Source organism: Sinohyriopsis cumingii, chromosome 16 (genome assembly GCF_028554795.1).
Source record: "Sinohyriopsis cumingii isolate HCF-2022 chromosome 16, ASM2855479v2, whole genome shotgun sequence".
NCBI classification, from domain to species: domain Eukaryota; kingdom Metazoa; phylum Mollusca; class Bivalvia; order Unionida; family Unionidae; genus Sinohyriopsis; species Sinohyriopsis cumingii.
In genome coordinates this window covers 98862084-98878076 of record NC_142976.1, presented here as the reverse complement: position 1 = coordinate 98878076, position 15993 = coordinate 98862084, and the positions used below count along the sequence as shown (strand labels likewise).

Genomic DNA, 15993 nt, shown 5'->3' with positions numbered 1-15993 from the left:
TTGACCATGTTTTGTTATGTTTTTATCATTATGTTGTGACAGAAAATTGAGGATCTTCATATATCATTTCCAGTAGTGTTGGACCTATCAATCATGAACTGCAATATGAAAAATCTGCATATATTTTTCGGTATCGGCAGTCAACAATTATGAATCAGTTCTGTATCTGCCCATGTCCTGGACCTGTTATTATCTGCCCTTGCCTTGTATCAATCAGATCTGTATCAGCCCATCCCAGGCCTGTTATTATCTGCCCTCTTCATTTATCAGTCAGTTCTGTATCAGCCCATCCAAGACCTTTTATTATCTCCCCTTGTCACGTATCAATCAGATCTGTATCAGCCCATCCCAGGCCTATTATTATCTGCCCTCTTCATGTATCAGTCAGTTCTGTATCAGCCCATCCAAGGCCTTTTATTATCTGCCCTTGTCATGTATCAATCAGAGATGTGTCAGCCCATCCCAGGCCTGTTATTATCTGCCCTTGTCATGTATCAATCAGTTCCGTATCAGCTTATCCAAGGCCTGTTATTATCTGCCCTTGTCATGTACCAATCAGTTTTGTTTCTGCCTATGTCCTGGACTGTCCAGTATCAGCTCGAATTGTTTATCAATCTGTTAGTAGTACGAGTCCTCTTCATTTTTTCTGTATCAGCCCATCCTGGGCCTGTTAGTATCAACCCGCTTCATTTATCAGTTTTATATATGCCCATGTCCAGTATCAGCCCTCTGCATGTATCAATCAGTACTGTATCAGCCCATCCTGGGCCTGTTAGTATCGACCCTCTTCATTTATCTGTTTTATATATGCCCATGTCCAGTATCAGCCCTCAGCATGTATCAATCAGTTCTGTATCAGCCCTTGTCCTGGACCTGTACAATTCAAACCTCAGCAGTGTGACTTGATACATTACACAAATTTTCACTTAATTCCTCCCCAATGAATTAATAAAATATAATCAATAAAAATACACTTGAAAACCAAAGTTCTTATTTTGAACATTAATTATACATTCAATTTTGTTTTTCAGATATGACTATATTGATCTAGCACGCACCAGAATGTGTTTAAATTTAACAACTTAAATAGCATTGCATTTAATATTGCCCCTTCCAGAAAATTGAATTATGTCATGATCAGTCTAAAGTTTATTTACCCCCCGTATGCTTGGTGTTTTCAGGAGGATGAAATTATTAAAGCCATCGCAAATTGAAGCTTACTTTGCATATTTTTTTTAAATTTGTGTTTTGGAGCATGCTTAATCTATATTGGATTCTGTCAATTGATATTCAGCATTGCTCATTTCCATCTCTCTTCAGCCACTAGGTTATCATTTTCAGTTACTTTGAATTGATTTTTTTTTTAAATATCAATTATTATGGTTTTATTGTTGGTTCATAAATTTGTGGTCATATAATTTCCACAGAAAAATCGTTCTTCAATAAGTCTTGAAATTTTTGGCCCCAATTAACTATTAAATGTGTCAAAAATTGGTGCCCATCGAAAAATAGATGACGTGCAGTTGTGCAAGATAAATGTGTATTGTTGCTAGACAACCAATATGTATTTATGATACCATAAGGGTATTCATTCCGAGGCCCATGCAGTAAAGATTTATGTCCTGACAAGGCTGGAATTTAGCATAGAGGCTAGGATACCCCTAATCAGATCTATTTTTCCCAGAAGAAATGCTTCCAGAAACTTTATGGTTGGTCTGTTTACCGCAGTTTGTCTTTTCCACTTTGGTATGCTATTTTACTGAAGAGTAGTTTAAACTGACAGAATCTTGCAAGGATGTTGCATTATATCACCATGGAAACCTCTTGGAAGAAGAAAACCTGCTAAAGTACAGGTTATAAATCTGACCTATACGTCATGCTAATATAGAAAAAATATGTTCATGCAGGGTTTGAACATTGTCTGGAAAATATAATTTATCGGAGTAGCTATTGGTCGTCAGACAGCATTTAATTTGCTTCGAGACCTTGATATCACCATTTACCAGAAATGTCCAGCAAATCAAAGGTTTTGACTGACACATACTCTGACCAACTGGACAGTGGTCATAGGACATCTCCATTATTATATAAAAATTGTCTTTGATTTGTTCATCTATTAAACTGTAAAAGAAACTACCCTTAAATAAGTAAATTCAAAAGTCACAAGGTCAGTTTTACAGATGATTTCTCAATCAGAAAATTAATATTCAAAGATGGGTGGTTTTTTGTTTAAACATTTTTCTTTGCTGGAGGTGTTGCTGATCAGTCTTCATTTGGTCATTATGTTTTCCCAGTTGTTTGACCACAAAGCAGCGAAGTGGTATGAAAGCATATCATCTGGACTTATAAAAACCTTGTAACGATTGCCCAAGACTTTACCATAAACATCACATCAGTCCCTCACTCCACATTTTTTTTTTAAAAACTACATTGTTTTAAAAACTACATCCTCCAAGACTTTTGGTGGACCTGATTATCCGACTTGACCAGAAATGTCCATCAATTAGATGTTTCAGATTTTCAAGGTAGTAAGTCTACTTGTTGTCAATTTTTTAAAAACAGTAGAGTGGAATTTTAAAAAATTGTTTGGTGAAATTCTGTAGTATAGTGTTTTGAAAGATAAAAAGGATATTATACATAATTAGTTGTAGTGGAAACCAGTCAATCATCAAAGGATATATATATATATATATATATATATATATATATATATATATATATATATATATATATATATATAATTAGTGATAGTGGAAACCAGTCAAGCACCAAAGGATATTATACATAATTAGTTGTAGTGGAAACCAGTCAATCATCAAAGGATATTATACATAATTAGTTGTACTGGAAACCAGTCAATCATCAAAGGATATTATATATAATTAGTTGTACTGGAAACCAGTCAATCATCAAAGGATAATGCTAATACCAAAGCATCAGCAAATCAAGGACCAAAAATGACACACTTTCCATTAGACATAAATCATTTCTTTTTTCTCAAAACTTCTTGCATCTCCTTGGAATGTTTTTATATTACCTTTCATAAAAAATATGGTAGGCAAATTAATTTTTAGGGAACAATGTCCAGCAAGTTCCATTAGAATTTAAGGATCCCTTATGTACACTGAATTCTACAGTGCACCAGGAAACACGTGACAGAACCAGGATTTCAAACCAGTTGATGTACAAATTTTGATGGCAGTGTTACAGTAATGATTAATTAACAAGTCAAAATATTGTCAAGTAATGAAAATATATAGGTGGTTATCTTGCATTTCCCTGCATAGATTTATTTGATAACAACAAATAGCATTTCAAGTTTCCCTCACAAGATGTGTCTGAAGATGCTATTAATTGTAATTATTAAGCTTCACAGTTAACAGGCTCTCATTAGTTCTCTAGTCAAGATTCCTGCCCCTAAATCACTTTGTGAAGAATAAAGAATGTCCACTCTGTATAGGCACTCAAATGTTTTATTACAGGACATATATGCTCAGTCTGAAAAGAAGTTCTAGCTTCAGTTTTCCTGTTTGTAAGGTTGCCGACTGCTCACCAATAGGTGTCCAAATTATGGTTGTCTCATGGGGACTTCATGACTTGGACTTAGTCTAATCCTTTATGTAGCTCCGACCCAAGCTCTGGCAGGTTTCACCACTGTAAATAATAAAAATTAATAAAAGATTGAGTTATGCTTGAAATAATCAATGAAAAATGGCATGATGTATTAATTCTTGTATGAAGAATTTATACCAACTTTAAAATTAATTATCTTTTAATATATTGTAACTGATACATTTTATCTAGGGATTGAACTTTATTGATTTACATGACAACTTCAGATAGTTAATGAAATACAAAATACATTTGAAACATACAGTGCAAACTCAGGATCAGGACCTTTATTATTCGCCTGGACATGTTTAGACTCTAAAAGCCAAGCATTGTTGAATTTGTAATATTTCTTAGCCAGTAGTTTCTTAGCACTGGGGGGAGAAATCACGTTTTTTGCATTTTTCCATGAATTAGAAAAAAAATGAAAGAGCTCCTTCTAAATATTCCTCTTAAAACATTGAATAATACAATAACAATTAAACATTGCATAATACAATAACAATTAAACATTGAATAATACAATAACAATTAAACATTGAATAATACAATAACAATTAAATATTGAATAATATAATAACAATTAAACATTGAATAATATAATAACAATTAAACATTGAATAAACAATAATTAAATATTGAATAATACAATAACAGTTAAACATTGAATAATACAATAACAGTTAAACATTGAATAATACAATAACAATTAAACATTGAATAATACAATAACAATTAAACATTGAATAATACAATAACAATTAAACATTGAATAATACAATAACAATTAAATATTGAATAATACAATAACAATTAAACATTGAATAATACAATAACAATTAAACATTGAATAATACAATAACAATTAAACATTGAATAATACAATAACAATTAAACATTGCATAATACAATAACAGTTAAACATTGAATAATACAATAACAATTAAATATTGAATAATATAATAACAATTAAACATTGAATAAACAATAATTAAATATTGAATAATACAATAACAGTTAAACATTGAATAATTGGTGTATTGATGTTGTGTGGTTTAATGCCATTTTTCAGCACACGATAGGCTATACATGCGGCCAGTAATAATGGTGGAGGATGAACCGGGAAAACCCGGAAAGAACCAGGAAAACCCCGGAAAGAACCACTGACCCACAAGAAGCTACTGGCAAGCTTTCTCACATATCCACATTGGTCGAATCTGCGACTCGAATCCACGCAGACAGAGGTGAGATGGCAATGATCCATAACGGAGAGCGCTTTAGACCACTCAGCCACTTGGAGCCCCAACATTGAATAATACAATAATAACTAAACATTGAATAATACATCAACAATTAAACATTGAATAATACATTAACAATTAAACATTGAATAATACATTAACAATTAAACATTGAATAAACAATAACAAATAAACATTGAATAATACAATAACAATTAAACATTGAATAATACAATAACAATTAAACATTGAATAATACATTAACAATTAAACATTGAATAAACAATAACAAATAAACATTGAATAATACAATAACAATTAAACATTGAATAAACAATAACAAATAAACATTGAATAATACATTAACAATTAAACATTGAATAATACATTAACAATTAAACATTGAATAAACAATAACAAATAAACATTGAATAATACAATAACAATTAAACATTGAATAATACAATAACAATTAAACATTGAATAATACATTAACAATTAAACATTGAATAATACATTAACAATTAAACATTGAATAAACAATAACAAATAAACATTGAATAATACAATAACAATTAAACATTGAATAATACAATAACAATTAAACATTGAATAATACAATAACAATTAAACATTGAATAATACAATAACAATTAAACATTGAATAATACAATAACAATTAAGCCTGACCAAAAAATAACTACTTAATCTAGTGTGTATGCCAAAATATTTACATATATTATGGTCATTATCTCCATTTTATCTACCCCACCACAAACACACACCAAAGGTCAGTGAATTTCCATCAAAGGCTCAGAAGACATCATAACCTCGATTTATTTCTTTATTATCTATAACACCTAAAATAAACGTGCACCTGGCCTTAAACTCCCCAAATTTCCAACAATATGGTAATTAATAAATAGCTTCTTGTGCATGTGTCGGCTGTTCTTGAAGAATGCACCTGTGTCGGCTGTTCTTGAAGAATGCACTTGTGTCGGCTGTTCATGAAGAATGCACATGTGTCGGCCATTCTTGAAGAATGCACATATGTTGGCCTTTCTTGAAGAATGCACATGTGTCGGCCGTTTTTGAAGAATGCACATGTGTCAGCTATTCTTGAAGAATGCACATGTGTCAGCCATTCTTGAAGAATGCATGTGTCGGCTGTTCTTGAAGAATGCACATGTGTTGGCTGTTCTTGAAGAATGCACGTGTCGGCCGTTCTTGAAGAAAGCACATGTGTCGGCTGTTCTTAAAGAATGCACATGTGTCGGCTGTTTTTGAAGAATGCACGTGTCAGCCATTCTTGAAGAATGCACGTGTGTTGGCTGTTCTTGAAGAATGCACATGTGTTGGCTGTTCTTGAAGAATGCACATGTGTCGGCTGTTCTTGAAGAATGCGCATGTGTTGGCTGTTCTTGAAGAATGCACATGTTGGCTGATCAGTCCTTTCTTAGTAACTTTCTGCAATTCATACTATCCTTCTAAGCAACACAAGAATTTTTAATATTTCTTTTGAGATTATTGCCAGGCAGTCCTCATCATTGTCGATCTTAAAATTAAGTAGATCATTGCCTGGATTATATTTATGGCAGTCCTCGTCATTGTTGATCTTTACACTTAGGAGATCATATATTGTTTCTGGATACAGGTTTGCTCTGAATTTTCCTCATCTCTGTTGTTGTCATTGTTGTTAAAGTAAAACCTGTCTTGAGAGACCACCCCTTCTGCCAACAACTGGCAGTCTCGGAACCGTTGCTCTCTCATAACAGATTTTTGCAAGGGAGCAGTTTCCAAGGTCAAATTCAGCACTGTTTAAGAAAAATCACCATAATGACTGTAGTACCTATGCTGTTTAATCATAGTTCTTGTGAAAATATTTCATGCATTCATCTGAAAATAATTTTATATAGCAAGGTGTGTGTGTGTGATTTGGATTTTTAATGTAGCTTTAACAAATTTTCTGACAAATTGCTATGCTGTCTTCAGTGTGACAGTTTTTTCTAATGTCTAGCACTGAGGAATCATGCTGCAGAAATGAAGCATCCTGTCCCTCCCAGTCATATTATCCTGACACAGGATGTAGGAGATTCAGTGACTGATGGGATAGATGGGAGACACCCCTCGTCTCCAGAGGAAACTTGCATACTTTCATACATATTTCATATGTGTAATAATGTTTGTATTATGCATCCTTTTTTATACTGTCTGTGTACTAGTATGTCTACAGTATACCTATATACCTACGTGAATGCATCTGTATATTACAACTTTCTAAATTTATCACTTTCCTTATGTCCAGGTGCAATCCCAGGTGAGCTCATTATCACTGTACACATGTGAGGGGACACCTATCCAAGTAGAGAACCTGGAAGAATCCCTGCAAATTCGTCTACAGATTCCACACTCCAACAAATATATACAGGTAAGCGTGTCAACTCCAGCTACATTATAATCTTTGCATCGGTACACCTCCCAGACTAGCCTATTGTGGCAGCCTGTGTGTGTCCTTGGAAATGCCACTTGGCTTCCATTTTCTCTGCATGATAAAGTGAAAAATGTGTTAGAAGCATTGTAAAAACCAACAAAAGCAAACAAACATCCTTGAATCTTAAAGTACAACTCATACATGGGTTACTTTGTAAATGTGTCCTGTTACTGTGTCCGAACGTCTGCGGAAATATGAGGATGCCGTATAAAACCCTAACAGAATGCTTGATTGTACAAATTCTTTTCCATCTGGTTTTGGAAGTGCCCAGACCATACAGTGATGGGGCTTATCCTTTTCATGTTCTCAGGCTGTCTTTATGTATGGATGAAATTCCCTGACCCAGATTTGCTGAAAAGCTCAAATTTTTATCTTCTTAAAATGTTGGAATTTTTTTGAGAGGTAGAGAATGTAGAAAAGATCAATAATAATTCATGGTTTTAAACTTTACACCTGAGAATCTTTATTAATGAAAACACAAATAGATTAAACCCCTGAGATAAAGTGTGACTGTAAATTGGGGATATTTATTTTCACTGCCTTTGAATTCAAAATATCTTGTGAATGTTTGGTAAAAAAAAATTCATTTGAGTCAAGATTTAATAAGTTTAATGTTCAAACTGGGTTGAAAGAAAACTTCTTATAAAAAGTTATTTGAATTAGATGATGTATCTGATACGACTGATAATCATAATAAGCTGACATCGCCTTGTTAAGGCAAGGAAGGTAGATGATAGAATTACTTGTAGTAACAAGCAAGTATGGTGCTCATTAAATTGTAGTCCATAAGAACTGTGGAATGCACCCCCTTACAGAGAGACTGTCCAATAATGGAGTACATGTTACATATAACAGTACTCTTCTGTGGAAATCTGGAATGCACCCCGTTACAAAGAGACTGTCCTATAATGAAGTACATGTTACATATAACAGTACTCTTCTGTGGAAATCTGGAATGCACCCCCTTACAGAGAGACTGTCCTATAATGAAGTACATGTTACATATAACAGTACTCTTCTGTGGAAATCTGGAATGCACCCCCTTACAGAGAGACTGTCCTATAATGAAGTACATGATACATATAACAGTACTCTTCTGTGGAAATCTGGAATGCACCCCCTTACAGAGAGACTGTCCTATAATGAAGTACATGTTACATATAACAGTACTCTTCTGTGGAAATCTGGAATGCACCCCCTTACAGAGAGACTGTCCTATAATGAAGTACATGATACATATAACAGTACTCTTCTGTGGAAATCTGGAATGCACCCCCTTACAGAGAGACTGTCCTATAATGAAGTACATGTTACATATAACAGTACTCTTCTGTGGAAATCTGGAATGCACCCCCTTACAGAGAGACTGTCCTATAATGAAGTACATGATACATATAACAGTACTCTTCTGTGGAAATCTGGAATGCACCCCCTTACAGAGAGACTGTCCTATAATGAAGTACATGATACATATAACAGTACTCTTCTGTGGAAATCTGGAATGCACCCCCTTACAGAGAGACTGTCCTATAATGGAGTACATGTTACATATAACAGTACTCTTCTGTGGAAATCTGGAATGCACCCCGTTACAGAGAGACTGTCCTATAATGAAGTACATGATACATATAACAGTACTCATCCATGGAATCATTGAGTACTTCACCTTATAGTGAGATGTGCATCATCTTTTGCTTAGAAGTTGAAAAACAGACACAAAATAATCTCTGCACTTTTTGATTGATAGAAATTCCAGTCAGCTAATAATAGCACTACCACATTATAATGCTTTCCACGGTAGTCATGTAGTACACGGCAGTCATGTAGTACACAAACTTGGAATGAAGCTGTTTGGTAATTAAATGCTTGATACATATAACAGTAATCTCTCATAAGACTTCTGTCCCTGGGAGTCATGGAGTGCATGAACATAAGTGAACTTGTCTTATAATTAAGTACCTGAGATATATAGACAGTAAGCCGTTAACTGATGCTGCTCAAGTGAGCCATGGAGTATACTCATTATAGTGAAACCATCTTGTAATGCAGTAGATTATACATAATTTACCTACTGTGTAATGAAGTTGGATCATACTAACCTTATAGTGAATGGCATTATAGCAAGGGATTGCTGTAGAATCTACCTGTCAATACTGTATATAATGGTTATTAAAGGCCGTGCTTAAAAAAAATGTTTGATTCTCAGACATCTGAATTCAAAAGTTTGGTGAGGAAATGTAGTATTTTTTGAATATCCATAAATATTTAATAATGATAATAATAATAAATTTCAAGAGGGTAATTCAGTTGTACTACAGTTCTTCCTGGAATCTCTCTGCTAACAAACATTTTTGGCTAGATTCAGGTGCTTTGTCATCAGTATATTAATGTGAGTGGCAACAGTATATTCATGTGACTGGCAACAGTATATTAATGTGAGTGGCAACAGTATATTAATGTGAGTGGCAACAGTAAAGGGGCAGAAACTTACTCAACACAAGTTATGAATTGTGAACACAAGGAATGGTATCCTTTAGCCATTGTGGAAGACAAGTGATAACATGTTTTTTATTTTTTATGATGGTACTAATGTTTGAAGTGTGTTTTTTTCTCATGTTCTAGAATCTGAAAACCAGAGAATATTTTAATATGGCCTAACTGCACAATATAGGACTAGATCTGTGATGCAACAGAAAATCAGAATTGCTGTTTTTATATGCCCACTATAAGGTGGAGAATATTATGTTGCAATGTCATCCATCCCTTCATCCTTTTATTCCTAATTTCATTTCACATTTCACACAAAAACTTTAGCTGTCTATAGTCCACAGTTACCACTATGTGGAGGGTTACACTTGCTATAAAAGAAAAACCTTGTCGATTTCATGCTCAAAAGCATAAGTGAGAACCCTGTTGATTTCAGACTTTAAATATGAAATATCAAGGTCACCTTGACTGGGTAAATAAAAAACTCAGTTTCTCATTCAAAAGGTCAAAGATCAAGGTCACTTGACTGACAGTATTCTCAACCGTCGGCAGTTACCAAGCTTTGTGGACAACATATGCTTGGGTTAATCAAGAACTTTCTCAGTTTCTCATTCAAAAGGTCAAAGATCAAGGTCACTTTGAAAGTATTCTCCACCATCAGCAGTTACCAAGCTTTGTGGGCAACATATGGTTTGGTTAATCAAGAACTTTCTCAGTTTCTCATACAAAAAGGTCAAAAGATCTTCCATTGTCAGCAGTTTCAAAATTTGTCTGTTCATTAGCATTTCCATATCTGTGTTGATGGCTTGCATTTGGGATAAGGAAGATCCCTATTGATTTTGGAATAAACAGGTCAGAGGACAAGGTCACAATGACTGAAGTGGGGAAAATGGTTTCTGCACAACAACATTAGTTCTACATGAAAATTTGCAACCAAAGTATGTGGATAGCTTGCACTGGGTGAAAGAAAGAAGACTTGATTTGAGGGTCAGAGGTCAAGCTCACTTTCTAAATGAAGAAAATCTTCGTCACAGGTTTGACCCAAAATTTGTGATGGCTTGCACCTGGAAAAAGGAAGAAGCTTATTGATGTTGGGGCCAAAAGGTCAGGATAACTCTGAAGGAAAGAAGAATAATGTTTCCTGTATGATAAAAGTAATTTCAGTTATCTAGTAAATACAATAGTTCAGTTTTAAATGAAATTCCACGTTCAGCCAATCTGGTAGATCATGATGTACTGGAACAATACATCTGGAATCTGGTAGATTATGATGCACTGGAACAATACATCTGGATCAGCATTACATAGTCTGATGTGTTATAGATAGTTAAATTATAATACCTATAATAGACATTCCTGCTGGGTTTTTTTCTTCTTCAACCATTGTACTTGGAATCTATCTCTACTGATAAAGATGTGGACAAAATGTCTGCTAATTGAAATTAATCTCCACTTTATCAATGATCTTGGCATGAAACCTAAATGATACTGTCATACAAGTGTTATGTATAGACCATTGCCAATTAGGGCATCCGTTGTAGACATTTAATTAGTAATTGCCTGAGGAAGTGGTACCCTTTCTATTGGACTAGATTCAGTTCATTAGAAGTCAGAATAGGTAAATCCTGGAGAGAGTTTTTGATCAGTCTGGACATCACTGTATATCTACAAGTATAGGTGTATCCTGGAGAGAGTTTTTGATCACAGTCTGGACATCACCGTATATCTACAAGTATAGGTGTATCCTGGAGAGAGTTTTTGATCACAGTCTGGACATCACCGTATATCTACAAGTATAGGTGTATCCTGGAGAGAGTTTTTGATCACAGTCTGGACATCACCGTATATCTACAAGTATAGGTATATCCTGGAGAGAGTTTTTGATCACAGTCTGGACATCACCGTGTATCTACAAGTATAGGTATATCCTGGAGAGAGTTTTTGATCACAGTCTGGACATCACCGTATATCTACAAGTATAGGTATATCCTGGAGAGAGTTTTTGATCACAGTCTGGACATCACCGTATATCTACAAGTATAGGTGTATCCTGGAGAGAGTTTTTGATCACAGTCTGGACATCACCGTATATCTACAAGTATAGGTGTATCCTGGAGAGAGTTTTTGATCACAGTCTGGACATCACCGTATATCTACAAGTATAGGTGTATCCTGGAGAGAGTTTTTGATCACAGTCTGGACATCACCATATATCTACAAGTATAGGTGTATCCTGGAGAGAGTTTTTGATCACAGTCTGGACATCACCGTATATCTACAAGTATAGGTGTATCCTGGAGAGAGTTTTTGATCACAGTCTGGACATCACCGTATATCTACAAGTATAGGTGTATCCTGGAGAGAGTTTTTGATCACAGTCTGGACATTACCGTATATCTACAAGTATAGGTGTATCCTGGAGAGAGTTTTTGATCACAGTCTGGACATCACCGTATATCTACAAGTATAGGTGTATCCTGGAGAGAGTTTTTGATCACAGTCTGGACATCACCGTATATCTACAAGTATAGGTGTATCCTGGAGAGAGTTTTTGATCACAGTCTGGACATCACCATATATCTACAAGTATAGGTGTATCCTGGAGAGAGTTTTTGATCACAGTCTGGACATCACCATATATCTACAAGTATAGGTGTATCCTGGAGAGAGTTTTTGATCACATTCTGGACATCACCGTATATCTACAAGTATAGGTGTATCCTAGAGAGTTTTTGATCACAGTCTGGACATCACCGTATATCTACAAGTATAGGTGTATCCTAGAGAGTTTTTTTTTATCACAGTGTGGATATCATGGTATATATGCGAATTAAAGACAACAAGATAGGCTGCATACAGATACCAGCATATAAAAATAAGGAAATGATGACATGCCTAATTAATTGCACAAACTGAAAGCAAGGTGAGCTTTGTCAAGCCTATATGGGGATTTTCATGGACCCCTATCCTAATGTAAATGGGCCTAGTCCCAATACAAAATTAAGTATAATTCCTTATTATGGCAATTTACTGCCCAAATTTTATTCCCATTTGATAATTTTATTCAAGAATGATTGACCATTTTCTATCACAAAATAAAAAGATCCCTTAGGGAACCCAAGTGGCTTATTGGTTACGACATTAGACCCATGGCCAGAATGGTGCCAGTTTGAATCCTATGATTATGAGATCCATGGCCAAGGGGTGTAGTTTTCAGTTCCTGTGAATATCATATCATCCTAGATTGGCTACCATGCCTACAGTTCCCACAGTCCTGGCTGGTTCTGATGGTAGGATTTGAACCAGCACCCTTTCAATTGTGAGTCTGGGACACTAACCACTGAGCCACCACAGCTTGGTAGTCTGTTGGTATTTACTTTATAATGTGGTGATCTCTTGGTCTCATTAAACCTTATTCATACATACCGGTACATATTCCTGTGAGGGCTAGCATTTTTCATGGCATCAGTTACAAGACCACAGAGACAAGACTTATGATTTTACTCTGCTTTATTTCAGGTGCAGACAATACCAGAGCAGATGCTACAGAAATGGCAGATGAACATCCACCAGTTTAATGTTAGCAAGACCAACCTGGTTCACTCCCTTCATTTGCTGATTGAACTCAATCCTATTCAGGAAGGACGACTCTTCCCTGTTTCTGTTTTAATCAGGTATCAATTAAATATTGCCTCCCATTTTATATCTTGTTTGGTTCAGAGTTGCTTCTTTCAAATAGGCATCCATTCTTTGTGTGACTGATAGTTTGGAATGGTTGCAGTATTTACCTCCCCTGACATTTGTCTCTTTTTTTTTTTTTTAATGTTCAATATAAATTAAGTTTTTGCTTGTCATTGCGGGCGGCTTTTATATTTATTTGTCATAGTGGACTGCTTTGATGTGGTTGAAAAATGAGGATTCATTACTGCTGTTGTTAATCATGTGTTAAACAGTGATGATGAATGACTTGTAATGACTACTGACTTGCACAAGGACCTACTGATATCTGCTCTGCCTGAAATTTTGGCTCAAGCCTGTGATGCAATCAAGGTGAGCAAAGTTTCAGGTGTATTAGCTGTCAGGATACACTCCATAATCAATGAGGCACTTGGAAAATTTTGGGACTGACTTTGGAAATAAATTGTTGGCTATGTGAATAAGATGATTATATTCTTAAACCATTAACATCAGTTTTTATGGATGGCTAAAATGAACAGTGAAGTGAGAATTATACATTTTTATGAAATATCATTGGAATCATCAGTTTTCTGCATTTTTTTTTTGTGTTGAGGATCTCCAGTCATGGATACGGTCAACTATCTCTACCGTTATAATGTGATATCTGATTGGTCATTTTGGAATCAAAATGTTCACTGTCTTTGGTTTTCTTTGGTAGACATTCATTGCGTGTTATACAGTTGTTATGTTGTTGTAGGGTTTAACGCCATTTTTCAGCACACGATAGGCTATACCTGGCGGCCAGTATTAATGGTGGAGGAAGAGCCCGGGAAAACCCCGGAAAGAACCACTGACCCACGAGAAGCTACTGGCAAGCAGTTGTTATGTTCATTTTTTTTAAAAGCCGCAATAAAAAGGGCCTGTAACATACTTTACATACATTATACCATAGTGTGAGATCAACATAAATTATGGTCCATTGATATTATAATTGATAAATATTTGATAATTGATAATATAATTGATAATATAATTGATAAATGTTGATAATCAGGATGCATTGCTCCTCATTTTAGCATCCCTGGATAACAAATGAGCCCACTTATAATGTGGGGGCAAGTGTGGATCCCATTTTGTAAAAATAGAATTTTAAAATATGCCTTTATTTACTGAATGTGAATTGTGATCAAAGTTGATAAATGATATCTTAATATATCATTGAAAATGGCAGCAAATTTGGTGGCAACACTTTAAGAAACCAATAGCAATTAAATTTGTCTTCAGTTTTATCTTCTAATTTGGTTTAACAGTAATCATCATTGATATGCTTTCTTGTATTGAAATCTGATTAGTGTCCACCAATTGTCAAAGCTATGCCCATGATCATTTGCAAACATTAAAAGGCAGGCAAATTGTGCCCGAGTAACATCTAGTGGTTACATTCACAACAGTTCAACATATTTCAAGTGACCAATCTAAAACTTTTATTTTGTAAGCAAGATCATTAAAGTATATAATGTTATGAGTTTATCATAACCATTCATAAATGTGATCATGCATAACAAGGGAACGAACTGAAAAAGCTATCATGGATAGCAAGGAAACCAAGTAAAAGGCCTATTATGGATAGCATATGAACAAATTCCTATCATGGATAGCAAGGGAACCAAGTGAAAGACCTATCATGGATAGGAGGGTTTTTTACGGATAGCAAATGAACCAGGTGAAAGGCCTATGATGTATGGCAAATTAACCAGGTGAAAGGCCTATGATGAATGACAAATGAACCAGGTGAAAGGCCTATGATGAATGGCAAATTAACCATGTGAAAGGCCTATGATGAATGGCAAATGAACCTGGTGAAAGACCTATGATGGATGGCAAGAGAACCAAGTGAAATGCCTATAATGGATGGCAAGAGAACCAAGTGAAATGCCTGTAATGCATGGCAAGGGAACCAAGTGAAAGGCCTATCATGGATAGCAAGGGAACCATGTGAAAGGGCCTATCATGGATAGCAAGGGAACCAAGTGAAAGACCTATCATGGATGGCAAGAGAACCAAGTGAAAGGCCTATCATGGATGGCAAGGGAACCAAGTGAAAGGCCTATCATGGATGGCAAATGAACCAGATGAAAGGCCTATGATGGACAAAAAGGGAACAAAGTGAAAGGCCTATGATGGACAGAAAGGGAACAGAGTGAAAGGCCTATCATGGATGGCAAGAGAACCAAGTGAAAGGCCTATGATGGACAGAAAGGGAACAAAGTGAAAGGCCTATGATGGACAGAAAGGGAACAAAGTGAAAGGCCTATCATGGATGGCAAATGAACCAGATGAAAGGCCTATCATGGACAGAAAGGGAACAAAGTGAAAGGCCTATGATGGACAGAAAGGGAACAAAGTGAAAGGCCTATGATGGACAGAAAGGGAACAAAGTGAAAGGCCTATCATGGATGGCAAGAGAACCAAGTGAAAGGCTTATCA

General features: G+C 35.2%; 1 protein-coding gene across 3 annotated transcripts in view; it reads left to right on the top strand.

The window, feature by feature from the left end:
* LOC149781051 (polycystin-1-related protein-like) overlaps positions 1–15993 on the top strand; it is a 535051-nt gene that overhangs the window by 466239 nt on the left and 52819 nt on the right. For all 3 annotated transcript variants that reach the window (XM_089938184.1, XM_089938183.1, XM_089938186.1), the window contains 2 exons: positions 7156–7278; positions 13348–13502. In XM_089938184.1, the coding sequence (XP_089794310.1) occupies positions 7156–7278; positions 13348–13502 (278 nt within the window). The remainder of the gene's footprint in view (positions 1–7155; positions 7279–13347; positions 13503–15993) is intronic.